General features: G+C 37.1%; 1 protein-coding gene across 1 annotated transcript in view; it reads left to right on the forward strand.

The window, feature by feature from the left end:
* OTOGL (otogelin-like) overlaps positions 1–23,290 on the forward strand; it is a 166,363-nt gene that overhangs the window by 67,058 nt on the left and 76,015 nt on the right. Inside the window, exons 24-26 of the mRNA XM_011994393.1 lie at positions 485–592; positions 1,350–1,488; positions 19,273–19,407. Of these exons, the coding sequence (XP_011849783.1) occupies positions 485–592; positions 1,350–1,488; positions 19,273–19,407 (382 nt within the window). The remainder of the gene's footprint in view (positions 1–484; positions 593–1,349; positions 1,489–19,272; positions 19,408–23,290) is intronic.

Raw genomic sequence — 23,290 nt, forward strand, 5'->3', positions numbered from 1 at the left:
CTCCTGATTTCAACTTTCAGCACTCAGAAAGAAGCTTTCGATTACTCTCTACATCTTGTAACAAAAATGTTAACCATTTAATAATTTACTATTTCATCAAAAAATTGTAGGCCCTACAGACTCTTTTAAGCAGCAGATATTGAAGAATGGGACTCTCACTTCCTCCATAAATTTTTTTTTTTTCGGAATGACTCACTTTATTAGAAATTTAGGCTTCTGTCTTCTTTTCATGCACTCAGTGAATAGCAAAAAGGTCAACATATCACATCTAGCCATTTGCCTGACATTTAGTACTGTGATGTGTAAAGTACTATGTGGAAAAAGTGGGGAGAAAGACTGGATTCAACTCCTCAATAGGTTAGATAGAGTGCCTTAGACAGCTCTCATAAATATAGATGATAGTGTTAATATGCTGAGATTATTGATATTTTAAAACTGAAATCTGTAGTTCATACTAAATAGCATTTTATTCTTCATTTGGAAGAATGGCAGAACACAAAGGAAAGTGTTATGTTCCTGAAAGCTGCCCATGTATCTGGAAAGATTGGGAGTATCTCTCAGGAGAAGTGATTGCTACACCGTGTTACACCTGGTAAGGAGATCCATTTATTTCACAAATATTTTCCTAAGTAATTGTGTTAATTTCAGTCATCTTGTAGAATTTATTTAATGAGACTGACATCAGCAAAAAGTAAATCAAGCCTGAGCAAATAATTTAAAGGCTTGCAGGAGTAGGTGGACAGTTACTATCTGCAGGGAACTGTACCATTATTTTTATGCATATTTGTTCAGCCCAGAAGAAAAGTGTAAAATACAACAATCTAAAATTTTAATAGGAAAAAATATCTCATGTTTATAAGAAAGTGCTAAATGTTGCAAGGAAAAGACTGTATTTAATGGAAGGTTTTCAGTGTCAAGGTAAGTCAAAAGAATACCATAAAATAAAATTTGAAATATAATTTCCCTAAAGTAAGGACAAAAATTCTAAAGTCATGAGCAATGTCATGTCTAATACATTTAAATGTACTCAAATATGGGAGATGGAATTGTGCTCTGTCAGTTACCAGCAGACCTGTGTTCAACTTTTCATTCAGTCATCTACTTTCTGTGTGACCAATGCACAATTCCCAGGCTTGGTTTTGGTGTCTGATAATTTATTTAAACAAAGTGAAAAACATATGCCTAATTTGTCAATGTAATAGGTGGTATCAGAATGAATTGGCAGTATTCGTAAGGGATAGTGGCTCATGAGTTCTCTTGAATACAGACATTCCAAAGTTACTGTCACTTGAAATCACTAGTTAGAGTCAAGTTTCTTTAGAAAGGTAACTGGTGTTATTTTTTAATAGCGTTTGTCGACGAGGAATGTTCAATTGCACATATTATCCATGCCCAGCAGTGTGCACAATATATGGGGACCGGCATTATTATTCTTTTGATGGACTAGAATATGACTATATCAGTGATTGCCAGGTTTTTTTGATAAAGGTAGGTCACAGTTACACATTTTTATTTGCATTTGTGTAAAGATTTAATGTAAAAAACAAGTATGCTGCTCCCTGATATATCGAATTCATGTGTTATTTATAAAACCTATAAAACAATTATATCTTTTTTCAACTTTTATTTTAGGTTCGGGAATATGCTTGAAGGTTTGTTAATGTGGGTAAATTACATGTTGTTGGGGTTTGGTGTACAAAGGATTTCATCATGCAGGTAGTAGCATAGTACCCAATAGATAGTTTTTTGACCCTTACCCTCCTCCCATCCTCCACCCTTAAGTAGGTCCCAATGTCTATAGTTCCCCTATTTGTGTCCATATATACCCACTGTTTAGCTCCCTCTTATAAGTGAGAACATGTGGTATTTGGTTTTCTGCTCCTGTGTTAATTCACTTAGGATAATGGTCTGCAGCTGCATCCATGTTGCTGCAAAAGACATTTCTTTCTTGTGGCTGTGTAGTATTCCATGGTGTATATGTACCATATTTTATTTACCCATTCCACTGTTGATAGGCATGTAGGTTGATTCCATGATTTTGCTATTGTCAGTAGTGCTGCAATGAATGTACATGTGCATGTGTCTTTACGGTAGAACGATTTATATTCCTTTGGGTATATACACAATAGTGGGATTGCTGGGTTGAATGGTAATTCTGTTTTAAGTTTTTAAAGACATTGCCACACTGCTTTCTACAGTGGCTAAACTAATTTACATTCTCACCGGCAGTGCATAGCAGTGTGTAAGCATTCCCTTTTCTTCGCAACCTTGCCAACATCTGTTGTTTTTTTGACTTTTTATTAATAGCCATTTTGACTGGTGTGAGATGATACCTTATTATGGTTTTGATTTGCATTTCTCTAATAATTAATGATGTTGAGCATTTTTTCATATGCTTGTTGGCTGCATGTATGTATTCTTTTGAGATGTGTCTCTTCATGTCCTTTGCCCATTCTAAGGGGGTTGTTTTGTGCTTATTGATTTGTTTAAGATCCTTATAGATTCTGGTTATTAGGCCTGTGTAGGGTGCATAATTTGCAAATATTTTCTCCCATTCTGTAGTTTTTCTGTTTACTTTGTTGACATTTCTTTGGCTGTGCTGAAGCTCTTTAGTTTAATTAGGCCGCACTTGTCAATTTTTGTTTTTGTTGCAATTGCTTTAGGTGTCTTTGTTATGAAATCTTTGACAAGGCCTACATCCAGAATAGTATTCCCTAGGTGTTCTTCTAGGTTTTTTATGATCTTAGGTCTTACTTTTAAGTCTATAATCCATCTTTGGCTGATTTTTGTATTTAATGAAAGGAAAGGTTCCAGTTTCAATCTTCTGCATATGGCTAGCCGGTTATCCCAGCTGCATTTATTGAATGGGGAGTCCTTTCCTCATTGCTTATTATTGTCGACTTTGTCAAAGATCAGATGGTTGTAGGTATGTGGCTATGTTTTTAGGTTCTCTAACCTGTTCCATTGTGTCTGTTTTTGTGCCAGTACCATGCTGTTTTGGTTGTTGTAGTCTTGTAGTATAGTTTGGAATTGGGTAGTTTGATGCTTCCAGCTTTGTTCTTTTTACTTAGGAATGGCATTGAATTTGTAGATAGCTTTGGGAAGTATGGCTGTTTTAACAATATCAGTTCATCCTACCCATGAGCATAAAATATATTTCCATTTGTTTGTGTCGTCTTGATTTCTTTCAGCAGTGTTTTGTAATTCCTGTTGTAGAGATCTTTCATTTTCCTAGTTAGCTGTATACTTAGGTATTTTTTTGTGTGTATATGGCTATTGTGAATGGAATTACAGTTCTTGATTTTACTCTCAGCTTGAACGTTATTGGTGTATAGAAATGCTGCTGAGTTTTGTACTTTGGTTTTGTATCCTGAAACTTTACTGAAGTTGTTTATCAGTTATAGGAGCCTTTGGACAGAGGCTATGGGGTTTTCCAGGTGTAGAATCATATTGTCTGTAAAGAGAGATACTTTGGCTTCTTCTTCCTATTTGGATGCCTTTTATTTCTTTCTTTTGCCTAATTGCTTTGGCTAGGACTTCCAGTATTATGTTGAATAAGAGTGATGAGAGTGGGCATCCTTGTCTTGTTCCACTCTCAGTGGGATTAGGTCCAGCTTTTGCCCATTTGGAATGATGTTGGCTGTGGGTTTGTCATAGATGGCTGTTAATGTTTTGAGATATGTTCCTCTGATGCCTAACTTTTAGAGGATTTTTAATATGAAGGGATGTCGGAATTTATTCAAAGCTTTTTCCTGCATCTATTAAGATGATCACATGGTTTTTGTTTTTAGTTCTGTTTATGTGATGAATCACATTTATTGATTTGTGTATGTTGGACCAACCTGTCATTCCAGGAATAAAGTCTACTTGATTGTGGTGGGTTAGCTTTTTGATGTGCTGCTAGATTCAGTTTGCTAGTATTTTGTTGAGGATTTTTGTGTCTATGTTAATCAGGGATGTTGGCCTGAAATTTTCTTTTTTCATTGTATCTCTGCCAGATTTTGGTATTTCTTTAACTCATTCTTAACTTTTACTATTTATAGGTAATGGGTTAGTTCTTAAACGTTCTGTGCCTCTGTTTCCTCATCTATAAAATGAGAAAAATAACTGTGAAAGTACTTCTGAGGATTAAATAAACATATACAAAAGGCTTAGATAGTGTTTAATATAAAGTGAGTATTCAATAAATGTTAGCCATTTTTATTGTTATTAATTTGGTTTGGTGAATATAAATATAACACATTAAACCATAACTGGGTTATACATTTTTTATGGTTATAACAATAAAAAGATATTATACTCAATTCTAGAAATGCTATTTTGATGATATGCGTTGGTAAACTCCAGGCTTTATATATCTGATAAAATCCTTAAAATTTCTTACATTGAATGCATTTGGATTACCTGCATACTCAAATTTTAGACATTACTGATCACAGATTTACATTTCTAAATGAAAAATGTGAGCTTTAGAAAGAAGTTTCACAAGAATAAACAAAATAACATCTTTTCCTCCAGCAAACTAACCTATGATTAATGCATTTTTTTCTGGATATGACTTTTATATTATTAGAGGTTTGTATGTGATTCCGTTATTTAAGCCTAAGTCAAGAAAACAGACTATCTTACATTTTATATTAGTTCTGTTAAATAAAAAATGAACAGTAAAATCTGTAGCTTTTTGAACTTAAGCAAGGTTCTTGCTTATGTTTTACGTCATTGGATTTTCCTGTTGGTACCTGTCTTGGCTTCCTTTATGAATGATTTTAAGTTTCTTAAAGAATAAATACCTAGCAATGGAGTTGGCAGTCATGTAATTACAGCGGATGGTAAGTTGCCTGTAGGGTTTTTTTTTTTTTTTAATTTTTATCTTGTGCTGTTTGGATTATTTTTGGAGCCTAAGGAAGGCACACTAATGAATATACTTTCTCTAAGTATCCTCTTTGAACAAGCCTGTTTTAGCTAACAATTTAATATTAGAATCCTTTCATCCCCTGAGGTTTAGAGTATAAATTTAGAGACTTAGAAAAGTAGATAACAATTTAGAAATATGAACGCATAAACAAATACACCTTTCAGGTTGATTTTATATCAAACCCTCATTTTCCTTGAGATTTAGGTGCCTCCGACACTCCAAGTTACCTCCACCCTTGACTTTCTGGATATTATGAGTCTTTCAGTCTCTCTCTGGTTTCTTCTTTGTCTTGTGTTGTCTTTTCCTCTTATATAAGTCCCCACTCAGAGATGACTGATTTGGTTCCTTTAGAGCGAGGAGCAAGTTTTGCTCATCCATGTTTCACAAGAGAGGAGCACCATGCTGGGCACATAGTTTCTCACTGAATGTTTATTGAACTGGACATCTGTTTGTGGTTCTCTACCCCTTTTTCCTGGTGCTTGATGTGTTCATCCACTTCTAAAATCTTAGCCACACCTACACACTGATGAGTTCCAAATTGATATGTACAGCTCTGCCCCTTAATTTCTTGGGTATATTTCTGACTCAAGTTCATCCTCACAATAATATACTATTTCTTTCTATTTATCTTTCTGAGACTCATATTGTTATCATATCATTGCTTCTTAAGAACTACGACTTCCAATGGCCTCCAGTGGCTTCCAATATTGTCATAAAGTCAAACCTGCTACACCAGTCTTTCCAAGGGTTCTGTCAACTCCACCCCTCATCTATGTCTTTTCTCAGTGTACTCTCTGTATCTGATTTCCTCTGCTCCCTCAAAGTCATAGTTTCAGCTCACACTTATCTGTCCTGTTCTTATATCCTATTGTGTTTACAGTCATCACATCAAAATTAAGCAGCTCATTATATTCTGATTATTTTTATGTACTAATCTAGATTGTGTATTATTTTATGTCAGAAATATGTGGTATACTTCTGTATTCTTCATGGAACTAGCACAATTATGGCTGAATTATGAAGCTAAAAAATCACTTGTATGACTTTTTTTCAACAGTCTCCACTTGACAATAGAGACCACAAGCTTAAACATTATTTTTTAGTTCTAGCAATCTAACACTTGTGATAAATGCATACACGAGCTTTCAATGTGAAGTTTTTAGAACAGCACTTCTTAAACCTTAGTGTGCATGCACATCACCTAGGGAAATTGTTAAAATATGAATTCTATTTTCATAGGACTGCAGTAGGGTTTTGGATTCTACCTTTTCTTGCCTTTTCTGTTTTTAAATTATACTTTAAGTTCTGGGATACATGTACAGAACGTGCAGATTTGTTACATAGGTATACATGTGCCATGGTGGTTTGCTACACCCATCAACCCATCATTTAGGTTTTAAGCACCCCCACGTGTTAGGTATTTGTCTTAATGCTCTCCCTCCCTTTGCCCCCCTCACCCCCTGACAGGCCCCAGTGTTTCATGTTCCCCTCCCTGTGTCTATGTGTTCTCATTGTTCAACTCCCACTTATGAGTGAGAACATGCAGTGTTTGCTTTTCTGTTTCTGCATTAGTTTGCTGAGAATGATGGTTTCCAGCTTCATCTATGTCCCAGCAAAGGACATGAACTCATCCTTTTTTATGGCTGCATAGTAATCCATGGTGTATATGTGCCACATTTTATTTGTCCAGTCTATCATTGATGGGCATTTGGGTTGGCTCCAAGTCTTTTCTATTGTGACTAGTGCTGCAATAAACATATGTGTGCATATGTGTTTATAGTAGAATAATTTATAAATCTTTGGGTATATACTCAGTAATGAGATTGCTGGGTCAAGCGGTATTTCTGGTTCTAGATCCTTGAGGAATAGCCACACTGTCTTCCACAATGGTTGAACTAATTTACACTCCCACCAACAGTGTAAAAGCGTTCCTATTTCTCCACATCCTCTCCAGCGTCTGTTGTTTCCTGACTTTTTAATGATCACCATTCTAATTGGTGTGAGATGATATCTCATTGTGGTTTTCATTTGCATTTCTTTAATGACCAGTGATGATGAGCTTTTTTTCATATGTTTGTGGTCTGCATAAATGTCTTCTTTTGAGAAGTGTCTGTTCATATCCTTTGGCCACTTTTTGATGGGGTTGTTTGGTTTTTTTCTTGTAAATTTGTTTAAGTTCCTTGTAGATTCTGGATATTAGACCTTTGTCAGAAGGATAGATTGCAAAAATTTTCTCCCATTTTGTAGGTTGCCTGTTCACTCTGATGGTAGTTTCTTTTGCTGTGCAGAGTTCTTGAATTTAACTAGATACCATTTGTCAATTTTAGCTTTTGTTGCAATTGCTTTTGGTGTTTTAGTCATGAAGCCTTTGTTCGTGCCCATGTCCTGAATGGAATTACCTAGGTTTTCTTCTAGGGTTTTTATGGTTTTAGGTCTTATGTTTAAGTCTTTAATCCATCTTGAATTAATTTTTGTATAAGGTGTAAGGAATGGGTCCAGTTTTAGTTTTCTGCATATGGCTAACCAGTTTTCCCAACACCATTTATTTAATAGGGAATCCTTTCCCTATTACTTGTTTTTTTGACAAGTAATTTTTTGCCAGATTTGTCAAAGATCAGGTGGTTGTGGATGTGTGGCATTATTTCCAAGGCCTCTGTTCTGTTCTATTGGTCTATATACCTGTTTTGGTACCAGTAGCGTGCTGTTTTGGTTACTGTAGCCTTGTAGTATAGTTTGAAGTCAACATGATACCTCTAGCTTTGTTCTTTTTGCTTAGTATTTTCTTGGCTATATGGGCTCTTTTTTGGTTCCATATGGAATTTAAAGTAGTTTTTTCTAATTTTGTGAAGAAAGTTAATGGTAGCTTGATGGGAATAGCATTGAATCTATAAATTACTTTGGGCAGTATGGCCATTTTCACAATATTGATTATTCATATCTATGAGCATGGAATCTTTTTCTATTTGTATGTGTCCTCTCTTATTTATTTGAGCAGTGGTTTGTAGTTCTTGAAGAGGTTCTTCACTTACCTTGTAAGTTGTATTCCTAGGTATTTTATTTTCTTTGTAGCAATTATGAATGCAAGTTCACTCATAATTTGGTTCTCTGTTTTTCTATTTTTTGTGTATAAGAATGCTTGTGATTTTTGCACATTGATTTTGCATCCTGAGACTTTGCTGAAGTTACTTATCAGCTTAAGGAGTTTTTGGCTGAGATGATGGGGTTTTCTAAATATACAATTATGTCATCTGCAAACCGAGACAATTTGACGTTCTCTCTTCCTATTTGAATGCCCTTTATTTCCTTCTCTTGCCTGATTGCCCTGGCCAGAACTTCCAATACTATGTTGAACAGGAATGGTGAGAGAGGGCGTCCTTGTCTTGTGCTGGTTTTCAAAGGGAATGCTTCCAGTTTTGCCCATTCAGTATGATACTGGCTATGGGTTTGTCATAAATAGCATTTATTATTTTGAGATATGTTCCATAAATACCTAAACTATTGAGTGTTTTTAGCATGAAGGGATGTTTAATTTTATTGAAGGCTTTTTCTGCAGCTATTGAAATAATCTTGTGGTTTTGTCATTGGTTCTGTTTATGTGATGGATTACATTTATTGGTTTGTGTATGTTGAACCAGCTTTGCATCTCAGGGATGAAGCCAACTTGATCGTGGTGGATAAGCTTTTTGATGTGCTGCTGGGTTCAGTTTCCCAGTATTTTATTGAGGATTTTCGCATTGATGTTCATCAGGGATGTTGGCTTGAAATTTTCTTTTTTTTGTTGTGTCTCTGCCAGGCTTTGGTATCAGGATGATGCTGGCCACATAAAATGAGTTAGGGAGGAGTCCCTCTTCTTCTTTTGTTTGGAATAGTTTCAGAAGGAATGGTACCAGCTCCTCTTTGTAACTCTGGTAGAATTGGGCTGCGAATCCATCTGGTCCTGGGCTTCTTTTTGTTGGCAGGCTATTAATTACTGCCTCAGTTTCAGAACTTGTTATTGGTCTATTCAGGGATTTGACTTCTTCCTGCTTTAGTCTTGGGAGGGTGTATGTGTCCAGGAATTTATCAATTTATTCTAGATTTTCTAGTTTATTTGGTAGAAATGTTTAAAATAGTCTCTGAAGGTAGTTTGTATTTCTGTGGGATCAGTGGTGATCTCCCCTTTATAGTTTTTTATTGTGTCTCTATGCAAATAAACTAGAAAATCTTCTCTCTTTTCTTCTTTATTAGTCTGGCTAGTGGTCTATTTTGTTAATCTTTTCAAAAAACCAGCTCCTGGATTCACTGATTTTTTGAAGGGTTTTTCGTGTCTCTGTCTCCCTGAGTTCTGCTCTGATCTTAGTTATTTCTTGACGTCTGTTAGCTTTTGAATTTGTTTGCTCTTGCTTCTCTAGTTCTTTAAATTTTGATGTTAGGGTGTCGATTGTAGATCATTCCCGCTTTCTGATGTGGACATTTAGATTTTTAGGGGCATTTATACATTTGCCTGTAAACACTGCTTTGGCTGTGTCCCAGAGATTCTGGTACGTTGTGTCTTTGTTCTCATTGGTTTCAAAGAACTTATTTATTTCTGCCTTCATTTCGTTATTTACCTAGTAGTCATTCAGGAGCAGGTTGTTTAGTTTCCATGTAGTCGTGCAGTTTTGATTGAGTTTCTTAATCCTGAGTTCTAATTTGATTGCACTGTGTTCTGAGAGACTGTTTGTTATAAATTCCTTTTTTTTTTTTTTTTTTTTGCATTTGCTGAGGAGTGTTTTACTTCCAATTGTGTGGTCAATTTTAGAATAAGTATGATGTGGTGCTGAGAAGAATGTATATTCTGTTCATTTGGGGTGAAGAGTTCTGTAGATGTCTATTAGGTTTGCTTGGTCCAGAGCTGAGTTCAAGTCCTGAATATCTTTGTTAATTTTCTGTCTTGTTAATATGTCTAGTATTGACAGTGGGGTGTTAAAGTCTCCCACAATTATTGTTTGGGACTCTAAATCTCTTTGTTCATCTCTAGGAACTTGCTTTATGAATCTGAGTACTCCAGTATTGGGTGTGTATGTATTTAGGATTGTTAGCTCTTCTTGTTACATTGATCCCTTTACCATTAAGTAATAATACCCTTCTTTGTCTTTTTTGATCTTTGTTGGTTTAAAGTCTGTTTTATCAGAGATTTGGATTGCAACCCCTGCTCTTTTTTTTGCTTTCCATTTGCCTGTTAAATATTCCTCCATCCCTTTATTTTGAGCCTATGTGTGTCTTTGCACATAAGATGGGTCTCCTGAATACAGCACACCGATGGGTCTTGACTCTATCCAGTTTCCCAGTCTGTGTCTTTTAATTGGGACATTTAGTCCATTTACATTTAAAGTTAATATTGTTAGCTCTGAATTTGATCCTGTCATCATGATGCTAGCTGGTTATTTTGCACATTAGTTGATGCAGTTTCTTCATCATATGTCTTTATATTTTGGTATGTTTTTGCAGTCTGGTACCGGTTTTGCCTTTCCATATTTAGTGCTTCCTTCAGGAACTCATGTATGACAGGCCTGGTGGTGACAAAATCCCTCAGTATTTGCTTGTCTGTAAAAGATTTTAATTCTCCTTCGTGTATGAAGTTTAGTTTGGCTGGATATGAAACTCTGGGTTGAAAATTCTTTTCTTTAAGAATGTTGAATATTGCCCCCCACCCCACTCTCTTCTAGTTTGTAGGGTTTCTGCAGAAAGATCTGCTGTTAGTCTGATGCGCTTCCCTTTGTGGCTAACCCAACCTTTCTCTCTGGCTACCCTTAACAATTTTTCCTTCATTTCAACCTTGGAGAATCTGACGATTATGTATCTTGGGGTTATTCTTCTCGAAGAGTATCTTAGTGGTGTTCTCTGTATTTCTTGAATTTGAATGTTGGCCTGTCTTGCTAGGTTGGGGAAGTTCTCCTGGATAATATCCTGAAGTGTGTTTTCCAACGTGGTTCCATTCTCCCCGTCACTTTCAGCTACATCAATAAGTCATAGGCTTGGTCTTTTTTCACATAGTCCCATATTTCTTGTAGGCTTTGTTCCTTTTCATTCTTTTTTCTCTAATCTTGTCTTCATGCTTTGTTTCATTAAGTCGATAATCAATCTCTGATACCTTTCTTCTGCTTGATTCATTTGGCTGTTGATCCTTTTGTGTGCTTCACAAAGTTCTCGTGTTGTGTCTTTCAGCTTCATCAGGTCATTTATGTTCTTCTCTAAACTGGTTATTCTAGTTAGCAGTTCCTGTAACCTTTTATCAAGGTTCTTAGCTTCTTTGCTTCTTTGCATTGGGTTAGGACATACTCTTTTAGCTCTGAAGAGCTTGTTCCTAGCTACCTTCTGAAGCCTACTTCTGTCAATTCATCAAACTCATTCTCTGTCCAGTTTTGTGCCCTTTTCTGAGAGGAGCTGTGATCATTTGGAGGAGAAGAAGCATTCTGGTTTTTGGAATTTTCAGCATTTTTGTGCTGTTTTTTCCTCTTCCTCATGGATTTATCGACCTTTGATCCTTGATGCTGATGGCCTTTGGATGGGGATTTTGTGTGGGTGTCCTTTTTGTTGATGTTGATGTTATCACTTTCTGTTTGTTAGTTTTCCTTCTAACAGTCAGGGCTCTCTTCCGCAGGTCTGCTGGCGTTTCTTGGAGTTTTACTCCAGACCCTGCTTGCCTGGCCTGGGTATCACCTGTGGAGGCTGCAGAACAGCAAAGATTGCTGCCTGCTCCTTCCTCTGGAAACTTCATCCCAGAAGGTCACCCACATGATGCCAGTCAGCTCTCCTGTATGAGGTGTCTGTCGACCCCTACTAGGAAGTGTCTCTCAGTCAGGAGGCACTTGAGGAGGCAGTCTGTCTGTTAGCGGAGCTTCAGCGCTCTGCTGCAAGATCTGCTGCTCTTTTCAGAGCTGGCAGGCACAAATGTTTAAGTCTGCTGAAGCTGTGCCCACAGCTGCCCCTTCCCCCAGGTGCTCTGTTCCAGGGAGATGGGAGTTTTGTCTATCAGCCCCTGACTGTGGCTGCTGCCTTTCTTTCAGAGATGCCCTGCTCAGTGAGGAGGAATCCAGAGAGGTAGTCTGGCCACAGCTACTTTGCCACGCTGTGGTGTGTTCCGCCCAGTCTGAATTTCCCAGTGACTTTCTTAACACTGTGAGGGGAAAACCATCTACTCAAGCCTCAGTAATGGCAGATGCCCCTCCGCCAGCCAAGGTTGATCGTCATAGGTTAACTTCAGACTGCTGTGCTGGCAGCGAGAATTTCAAGCCAGTGGTTCTTAGTTTGCTGGGCTCCATGGAGGTGGGACCCGCTAAGTGAGCCCACTTGGCTTCCTGGCTTCAGACCTCTTTCCTGGGAAGTGAACAGTTTTGTCTTGCTGAGGTTCCAGGTACCTCTGGGGAATGAAAAAAAAAATGCCTGCAGCTAGCTTGGGGTCTGCCCAAATAGCTGCCCAGTTTTGAACTTGAAACCCAGCCCTGGTGTTGTAGGCACACGAGGGAATCTCCTGGTCTGTGGGTTGCAAAAACCATGAGAAAATCGTAGTATCTGGGCTGGATAGCACAGCCACTCATGGCTTCCCTTGGCTAGGGGAGGGAGTTCCCTGGTTCCCTGGCCCCTTGCATTTCCTGGGTGAGGCCACGCCCCACTCTGCTCCTGCTCGCCCTCTGTGGGCTGCACCCACTGTCTAACCAGTCCCAGTGAGGTGAACCAGGTAACTCAGTTGGAAATGCAGAAATCACCCACCTTCTGCTTTGGTCTCGCTGGGAGCTGCAGACCAGAGCTGTTCCTATTCTGCCATCTTACCAAATCCCCCAGGTTCTGCCTTTTCAATAAGCTACTAGATAGTGCTGATGCTCCATGTCTATGGACCATATTTTGAGTAGTAAGAATGTAGAACATTTCACTTTCTTAACAACCTGATTTTAATTGTTCTTGAAATTATTCTCTTCTTCTGCATAGTCAAATTTAAGTTACATTCAGAACAAAGAAAGTTTCATTGACAATATAATGTCAAACATTAAATGTTCCCACTGTATATATCATTACTGTTAAAGATATTTGTTTATGGTATCATTTTAACTAGTAAGACAAAGATTCTATGAAACTTTTTCATTTTGTATATGGAAAAAATATTTGCACATTTCTACCAAAAGCATTAAAAGTCTTATTCATGTGTCAGCATCTCTACAGACATTCTCCAATGTATGGTGGTGATCTTTGTTCACATTATTATTTCATTCATTTAATAAAACAATTTTAGAGGCCTATTAAATATAAAGCATGCCAGTAAAGACATATCTACTATGTATACTCCATGTAAAGTATATACTCCAGATTTCTCTAAGAAAATTCTAAGGTTTTGATGGTGGCGATAGTACCTTATATTTCTTATTATTCTTTCCAAGTCATTTTGCAGAATGCTGGGCATTTGGTGAACTCAGTAACTACTTATTAGTGTTTTCTCCTGTTACCCTCATTTTCTTTTGTAGTAGAGAAAACATAACATGTATCATTGTAGTTTCAAATAGTGATTGTGCAGAAAATACTTCAAGTAGAGTATTTGTCTTAACTCTGAGTCTTGGCAAGAGGAAAGTATATTCTTGTGTTTGTGTTTAATTGTAGAGAAATAATAACAACTAAGAAATAATGGACAAGGCCACAATCTAATAAAAGATGTACCATAGTTTCTTTTCAAATGATATTTTTTTTCTCTCTCTAGTTCTTCATTTCCTTTTTTTTTTAATACTTAAAGTTCTAGGGTACATGTGCACAACGTGCAGGTTTGTTACATATGTATACTTGTGCCATGTTGTAGTTCCTCATTTCTATGAAAGACAAATCATAACAGGACCAATTTACTTGCAAAATAAGTTTTAATTGTAATATGTATGGCTTGATTATTTGCATAAAGTACAGGAAGAATAATTATTGTTCATATAGGCTCTTTTATGTTGACTTTGTTGTAACTTTTTCATAATCTCAGGTTAGACCTTTTAAAAACCTCTTGAGGTTAGCCAAGCTAAGGATTTATCTGTGCCTGCAAATACCTATATGAATTGGATTAATTTCTCTCTTCTTGAGGTTCCAGAATAACTTGGGGTTTCTAGTCCTGTCAGAAAGTGATGTGTTTCACTTACTACAGGTCACAAACATTGTAAAGGAATTGCATAAACAAGGTGCTAGGCCAGTCTGTACAAGAGGCTTTGGTCAGCTCTAAAATGTCAACTTAAATTCCCCAAAGCAGTCCAGTCATATCTGTAAATATTCCATCCTAGTCAAAGCCTTGGTAAAATAACCAGCGTCTCCAACTGTGTCCTGTTACAGCAGAAAATAGATTCTTATTGAACTTATGCAAATAGCTATATTGCCATAATTTAAGAATACTCACAAATAATTTTCAAATTCTGGAGAAATCAGATGTTAAGAAATATGCCTCAAATTTTACTCACAAAAGCATGCTTTACTCAATTTATTTTAAGCTATAAATGGCTCAAAAGAAAGGTTTTCTTTTATTTTTCTTTCTTTCTTTCTTTCTTTTTTTTTTTTTTTTTTTTTGAGATGGAGTTTCACTCTTATTGCCCCGACTGGAGTGCAATGGTGCAATCTTTGCTCACCACAACCTCCACCTTCTAGGTACAAACAATTCTCCTGCCTCAACCTCCCAAGTAGCTGGGATTACAGGCATGCACCATCACGCCCAGCTAATTTTGTACTTTTAGTAGAGACGGGGTTTCTCCATGTTGGTCAGGCTCGTCTCGAATTCCTGACCTCAGGAGATCAGCCTGCCTTGGCCTCCCAAGTGCTGGGATTACAGGCATGAGCCACCGCACCCGGCAGAATTGTTTTCTTGACTTTAGAAAACAAAACAATAAGAAGCCCAATGTTTCAAACAAAAAAGTCATAGGAAAATATTTCAGCCTTCTACTATTTCAGTCCCATGCTGTTAACTCCTGTTCTGCCCAGTATTGGGCCTGCAATCCTCACGAACACATCTGCTTTCCAATGAGAATCCCAGAAGTTTTCTCTCTAGTCTAATGACACAGTCTCCAGAGTAATAAGAAACCTGCCTTCAAGAGCACCTGTCAGAGTCCTTTCCACAAACTTCCCTAAGGAAGCAAGTTGTGGACTGCAGCTGATTATAAAGTGCTTTCTGAGAAGAATCAAAGTAAAACAATAATTGTCTGTGCATGACAAAAGTCTTAGAATAGCAATGGTTAAAGACACAATAGACAAGGAAATTTGATTACTTCTGTGGCATACAATCATTTAACGTAATAGTCATAATTATTCCTGATAACATAGATTAAGACATACAAGAATTATATGAATCTCATATAATTTTGGAACATACATTAATGACACGTTCATATAAAAATAACTCAAAGAAAGTTAAACACCATTTCGTATTTGACAATGATTCTGGTATAATTTTAATGTACCAATGAAGATTAATATGTCTGTCTCGGACTTCAGGAGCCCTAATATCCAAAAGGTTAGTTTGAGGCCAAAAGACTGAATTTAGAATTTGGAAAGGTTATCAAATATCAAAGACTTAAAACACTTGATATTGCAAAATAGAGTCACAGATCACTGTAAAATTAGTCATTTATTTAATCAAAGTGATAATTCAAATATTTTAAAAAGCAATAACCTTTACTCTTTGGTAGAGAGGAGACTCAGTTTCCCAAATAATCTTAAAACTTAATAAAGATGGTTAAAAAGGTAAATTTAATCTATCTCTCTCTTCTCTTTTTTTTGTTGCCGTATACTCAAAAGGTAAATAAAAATCTTTTACTATCTCTTAATATTACACAAAAATCTTGTTCAAAAGAGAAAAACAAATTTTACCTTTGCATTGTGCATTATTAACACTAAAGTTAATTTTAAAAAATACATCCAATTTTAATTAGTTTGATCACAAGGTAAGATCTTCATACACTTTTTGTAACCTTTTACAGTATTTACCATTCTTTTTTCCAACTTTTTATGTGTTCTAACAAGAACCTCATGAAGGTGTCAGCTGAAGGGTGGTTTTGGCTCCAGGCAGCAGAGAGTCATGGTTGACCTGATGTCATTCTTGCAACTTGGACAATCTCTGTGGGACTGCCCTATTTTCTGCTTACTCAGGCCAGCGTGTCTAACTTTCTTTTCTGTGTCTTTTCTCTACTTTTTCTTCAGTTCAATCATCCTTTCTACTTCCTCATATGTTCAGCTTATTTTTACCTGGTCAGCTCCCACTCTTCCTTACATCCTTTACATGTTTATTCACCCTCAGATCTTACTGCAAAACGTTAAAAAAAAAAGTCGGTATTTTCTGGTTCAAATTTGAGAGAGAACTGAATAGAGTATAGTTCGTTTTTTCTGCCAACATTGAAGTCCCTTTGCCCATAAATGAATGTGCTGCTTTGGGACATAAACTATGGCTGCCTGAGGCTATGGTATCAGCAGAGACTTTGTGTGGGATAATTACCCTTAAAAGGCTGGGGCTATGACAGGTGCTGAGACTGACATGTCAAGTATAATTATATACGTCCTTGAAAGGTGCTGAGTTTCTGTTTCAGAGTCATTTTGGGGCATATTCTGTATTAAAGCTTTTAGTACCTGAGAATAAAGGGTTTTGAGGAGCCCATGTGGCACATTGATATTGACCTTTTTCCTCCAGCTTTGTTATCATTATTACTGTGTTGCTTAGCAACTCTGCGGCATTATTTCTAAACCTAATATTAACTTGAAATATGTCAGAAATGGAAAGTATAGAAATGTGACTTTTAGGTATAGTGCTATTGTTTCCAATTACTGTCGGCATAACATGCTATTATAAGACAAACCATATAGATAGAATATTTCTTGACATTTCAGATGTAATATAAAGGATAAAACTAACATTGAAGCACTTTAATTAATAGTAATAAAATATGATGGCAATAGAAAGCCTTTCAATCAGCTTTTCACATCCCTTAATCTAAATAACTTTTCCCAAGAGGAAGAGCAAAGCAAAACCCTAAATTATGTATTTTTACTTCTTTGAAAATTATGCAGAAAGGCAGAAAAGTATGACATTATTTTTTTTTTGAGTAGTACAATGCCATAATCATCATAATGACCCTTATTATTCCACTTTTCAAAATTTAGGCAATGCTTTGCAAAAGGATTGTTTAAAAAGCAGCAAAAGCTCCCAGCATCTATGAAGGAAAAATGGGTTACAGAGGGACACATTAATTACTCCATCAATACCATTCATTAAAAACCTATCCTCTAGTCACTATAACACTTATTAACAAGGCAGAAAGAATTTAGCCAAAATAAGAGATGAATTGAGCTAATTTTCATATTGCCAGTGTTGTGAAAAACGAAGTGTGGAGAATTTACATCAAGAACTCTATGATCATCTGGCAAGGTGACTTACACCTCTAATCCCAGCACTTTGGGGGGCTAAAATGAATGGCTCACTTGAGCCAGTAGTTTGAGACCAGCCTGGGCAACATAGTGACACCCTGCCTCTACAAAAAAATTTTAAAAATTGGTCACGTGTAGTGGCACACAGCTGTAGTCTCCCAGCTACTCAGAGGCCAAGGTGGAAGAATTGTTTGAGCCTGGAAAATTGAGGCTGCAGTGAACCATGATCATGCCACTGCACTCCAGCAGCCTGGGTGACAGGGCAAGACCTCATCTGAAAAAAAAGAAAAAAGAAAAAGAAAAAAACAAACTCTATGATTGCCAATTTTTTTTTTTTTTTTTTTTTTTAGACAGAGTCTCACTCTGTCACCCAGGCTGGAGTGCTGGAGTGCCGGTCTCAGCTTACTGCAACTTCAGCCTCCCAGGTTCAGGCAATTCTCTTGCCTCAGCCTCCCAAGTAGCTGGGACTATAGGCACGTGCCACCATGCCTAGCTAATTTTTGCATTTTTAGTAGAGACTGCGTTTTGCCATGTTGGCCAGACTGACCTCTTGAACTCCTGACCTCAAGTGATCTGCCCGCCTTGGCCTCCCAAGGTGCTGGTATTACAGGCATGAGCCACCGTGCCTGGCCTATGATTGCCAAACATTTAATGACTTTTTCTTACTATAAAAGTAAACGCTGACCCATATATCTCAAAATGGAAAAGATTCAGGAAATATGTGTGGGCCTTTGAAAACTGAACATTGAATCCAAGGAGAAATGTCACATTTCTTCCTTTCCTTTTAATGAAATCTCTACTGTCCACTATTAGTGAAAGGGCTCTTCAAACAGTAGCTTTTAACTTTGGGGGAGATTAAGACCACTTTGAAAATCTGACAAGAAGCATGTACTTTCTTCCTAGAAAAATGGTAAGTATATGAATTGATGAATATGTTAGTTTTATTTAATTATTTCACATTATATACATATAACATCCCTTTGTATCTCATAAATATGTACAATTATAACTTGCCAATTAAAACTTTTAAAGAACCAGATACAAACAATATTTGAGAATGAAATTTCCAGAGTCAGTGCAACTGAAGTAACCTATCCATTCAACTGGGGGAGAAAATTAGAAACTTTGATTCTAAAGAGTGACTTAGTGGATGCAGTGGGGAGTTGCTAAGGAAAGGGTCTAACTGGAGGTGGAAGTGTGACATTTAGAGTAGAGAGACCAAATAGTGTTCCTTGAAGTTAGGGATTCCCTATCATCTAAAGTTGTCTTTCTCCTCAACCATTTCTAGACCCTTCCTAATTTCTTTATAAGTGGCATCAACACAAACAGAACAGATTAGGGATTTGAATTCTGATCCTGCTCTTATTTGGCAAAGCGACCTCAGATAATCAATTAGTCCGTCTTAACCTCAGTTTCCTCATCTGTAAAATGGAAATAATACCTAATTCAAAAAGTTTGCCTAAGAACTAAATTGGATAATATATGTAAAATGCAAAGTAAGCTCTCAAACAATACACATTATTTTATTTACTAACAAAGTTTTGTAACTATTTGTGTTCTTATGTATAGACAAATAATTATTCAGCCAGAAATATCCTTTAAATAAAACCAAAGACATATATCCAATGAATATTTTTTTAAGATTTCCCTAAGTGACATATTGTTTTGTTGATTATTGACAAAGAAAATGATAATGGTTAGTACATTTGAGCTATAGAAATAAAATGGTAAACTTGGCTGGAACAAAATTTTAACAGAGATATTATAGGTGTTTAAAGATTGAGGTATCCTACTATATTTCTATAAAATTCTTCACATTATTAGTTAAAAATGACTTTTTTTATAGAGGTAAGTTGTTTTTCAGGTCTAATGCAATCCATTGTCAATATTGATCTTTAAGATTTCTTAATAAAATAACTAAAATAATATAGGTTGTATATATTTGTATTAATAAAATATTTTTGACATTTCAGAGTACAGATGATTCAGATATATCTATCATTGCCCAGAACAAGAAATGCTTTGACAACGATATTGTGTGTTCTAAAAGTGTTTTGATTTCAGTTGGGGACACTGAAATTTACCTGAATGATACTCCTTACAAACAGGTTAGTGAATTATTTCTTTCAGGATCATTTGAAGTTGTCCTGAGGATACTACAAATAGAATAGAAATGATTTGGGCTGCTTCTCTCTGTAAATGGTTATGAGATCTACGTTGTTTTTTCTTTTCCATTTTGTGTGGCTTCAGTAAATTGTGCTTCACTTCTCTCTTCTTATTTCTTAACTTGCCTTCTCCATATTCCAATTCATTCCTCTTGCTTTCATTCCCATAGTTGCCATTTGGGCCCTTGCAGCCCTCACCTATTGCCTTAATTACTTCAGTGGCTTCCAGGCTAGACTCTTGGCTTCTAGTTTTAGTCTTTCCCCTCTAATTCATCCTCACATACTGCAGCATAGGTAGTTTTACTTGTATATGTTTTTTTTTTTTTTTTCTTTAGACAGAGTCTCACTCTGTTGCCCATACTGGAGTGCAGTGGCATGATCTCGGCTCACTGCAACCTCTGTCTCCTGGGTTCAAGCGATTCTCTTGCCTCAGCCTCCTGAGTAGCTGGGATTACAGACGCACTCCATCACTCCTGGATGATTTTTGTATTTTCAGTAGAGACGAGATTTTACCATGTTGGTTAGGCTAGTCTCAAACTCCTGACCTCAGGTGATCCACCTGTCTTGGCCTCCCAAAACGCTGGGATTACAGGCATGAGCCACTATGCCCAGCCTTATATATGTACATTTTTGATGGAAATCTTAATATGTCACTCTGTGGTTCTTCAAGACTTTGAGATGCCTTCCCACTGCTCCTCCAAGGCCTTGCCAATCTGGCTGTTACCCACCTCTCCTGCCTGCTCTTTCATCACTTTCTGCTTCAAGCCCACATTCCAGAAGGTGGAGCATCTTATTAGTCCTTCATTACTATTATTGCTTCTTCCTGGATCTGTCTTTCCATTTAAATTATTCTTATGCAATATGTCTTACCATACCTCCTCCAGGGAGCTCCTCCGCATACCCTGAAGCACCCTATTGGAATGTGTATCATGCTTTAATGAAACTACTTGTGAGCTTGTCTTCCCCAATTGTCTCCAAGTTCTTGTTTATTGTATCCTTGGAGCCTGCCCAATTTAATAGAATGAATAAATTTCATTCATTCATTCATCTCGTACCTTCTTTTATAATGTTTACTGAATATCAAAACATGTGCTAACTGTTGGGACTACAATAGTGAAATAACACTGTGCTTGCCTTTAAGAAGTTTCTGCTCAGGTGACGGATACATTCAGGTAAATAAGGATGCGCAGCGTGGTGTCCTATGGTAGGAATTTATGTAGGATAATATGGGAACTGCTGGGAAGAACACCTAAAGAAACCTGGGGTGCTTAGGGTGATTGTTAAGAGCATAGACTTTAGAGTCACTCAGTAGTAACTTGGAGCCTCTGTTCCATCACCTGCCTGCTCTATAACTTTGGGCAGGTTTACTTAACCTCTCCAAGCTGCAGCTTTTCCATCTGTAAATTTGGGAAGATTTGAGAACCTACTTCTTTAGTTTGTGTGAGGATTGAAATGAAAGTATAAATTGATGGATTTGAAATGATTCTTCTTATTTCCTTTACCCTCCCCATTGTTGAAGGCTCAGAAGACATGCTGTGGAGGAAATGATTTGCACTGAGTCTTAAAGGATGATTAGGCATTAGCCAGGTGAAGAGAGGGAGTAGGGTGGCAATCAGTACAGACGAGTAAACCCACTCAGTAGAGCAGAGCTGAGAGATGGAATGGCATGTTTGGATAACTGCAGGTGGTTTAGATTGGTGGAAGCACAACATATGAGACAGTGGATGGAGGGAGTGGCAAAGACTCAGGGAGGAGTGTCCTGATCAGCTGTCATTCAGGGAGCATGGGGTAAAGGCAATAGATGAGGGGGCTGAGTCCAGACTGTGGAGGCTCTTGAATGGTGCAAGATATTTGAACCTCATTGCATAGGCAAGAAATTTTAGAGTTAGAAAGTACATGATTTGACAAATGGGCTTTAAAAACTGACCTATATTCTGAGATGTTTAGAACAGTGTTTCTCTCAGTTTGGTCTGCCAATATTCATTAAAATCATCTGGAATTTTTTCTTGTAAGTGCTGGTTTTTGGTCTGACTTCAGTAATTGGAATGGCTGTTGCTGAAAACAAAATTGACATTTTCAATGGTACCTGAAATTCTTGTGCACACTAAAGTGTGAGAACAATTACCTTAAAACATAACTATGTTTTGGTCAGAAACATTGAAACTAACTGGGCAGCAATCAACCTTTGGGCAAAACAGAGTTTCTACAATCATGTTGACATGTTTTTAAAGTAATTACAGCGGTTTGTCGTAACCACCAACCAGATATTCATCTATTGGTGAAGGTTATTTCTAAGAAAAAGGATGTTAAAAAAGAAACAAGAGAAAATAGTAAATGCTCTTATAAAGACAGTTTGACACATCTTTGAAGTGGTGATTGCAACTCCACATAACTTTCAACTTCCAATTTTCACTTGTATGTAGGTGTTAATGAGTCTCCTTTATATAAATTGTATGACATAAGATTAAGAAAAGTCATAAAAACAGTTTGACCCTAAAGAAATCCCCTGCAATATTTTTTTTCTCAAACATCGAAAGTGAGAAGTAAGCACTATTTATTTTATGGTAGATGGACCACCCATTCAAGGGAAGAACAAAAAATCACCTCTGTAATTTTATTATTTTATTTTATTTTATTTTATTTTTTTGAGACGGAGTCTTGCTCTGTCGCCCAGGCTGGAGTGCAGCAGCGTGATCTCGGCTCACTGCAAGGTCCGCCTCCCAGGTTCACGCCATTCTCCTGCCTTAGCCTCCTGAGTAGCTGGGACTACAGGTGCCCGCCACCTTGCCCAGCTAATTTTTTGTGTATTTAGTAGAGATTGGGTTTCATTGTGTTAGCCAGGATGGTCTCGATCTCCTGACCTCGTTATCTGCCCGCCTCGGCCTCCCAAAGTGCTGGGATTACAGGCGTGAGCCCCCATGCCCGGCCCACCTCTGTTATTTTTGTACGTAAATGTACAATTCTAATTTTATCAAATGTATAAGATATAACTATTTTATTAATTTATTTAAGCTGTACTTTAAATATTTTAATTCTCCATATTTCTAACATATCTTGCTAACATCACTAGAGTTTGTTTAAAGTGCTCTAATTCTCATCTGAAGTGGAGATCTCTATTTTGGACAATTCATAATACCTCACTGTTCTAATGAACAGCATTATTTATGAATCTGAAAAGTAAGGCGTATGGCAACTCCCTTTGACCACAGAGGATTTTCTTGTAGTAAACTGCCCTATCTAATGAAAATGAAGGATTTTATGTCTAAAGACAAATAGAAAAGATGTGCTTTTGTATCAGGATAACTGATGCAAAACCAAACTGAGCAAAAGAGAAACAAATCAATGACAAGCAAGATGATAGAAAGATACTAAAGAGTGCAGTGAAAACAATAGAATTAGTTTCTGGTGGCAGAGACCGACTTGGGGGTAGGGCAAGCTACGCAATTTGTTCAAAACAGGTAAAATGTTTCATTTTCTTGTTTTGTGTTCTGTCTTGATGTGTCGTGGTGTTTTTTTTTTTTTTTTTTAAATCATCATTTAATGCCATGCTCACTCAAGCTTAGGGATAGTCCTGGGGTGAGTGCACACCACACACCCTGTCAGTGCTGAGGGCCTTCCTTGCCTCATAACTCTAAGTTGGCATTTGGGTTTGCATGCCTAAGTCCAACTCATCCTGCCTCTGTGTTGCAAGTAGAGCGTAGCAGTGGTCTCTGGGTGGCTGCAGAGAAGCAGGCATCTGAGAATCAATCCCAGGGAGGTTGGGCAGACAGCAGGAGATGTGAGCCAAGGCTTCAAGGCCCAGACATGCGATTCTTTGTCTCACTGA

Source organism: Mandrillus leucophaeus, unplaced genomic scaffold, assembly GCF_000951045.1.
Source record: "Mandrillus leucophaeus isolate KB7577 unplaced genomic scaffold, Mleu.le_1.0 Scaffold455, whole genome shotgun sequence".
Classification (NCBI taxonomy): domain Eukaryota; kingdom Metazoa; phylum Chordata; class Mammalia; order Primates; family Cercopithecidae; genus Mandrillus; species Mandrillus leucophaeus.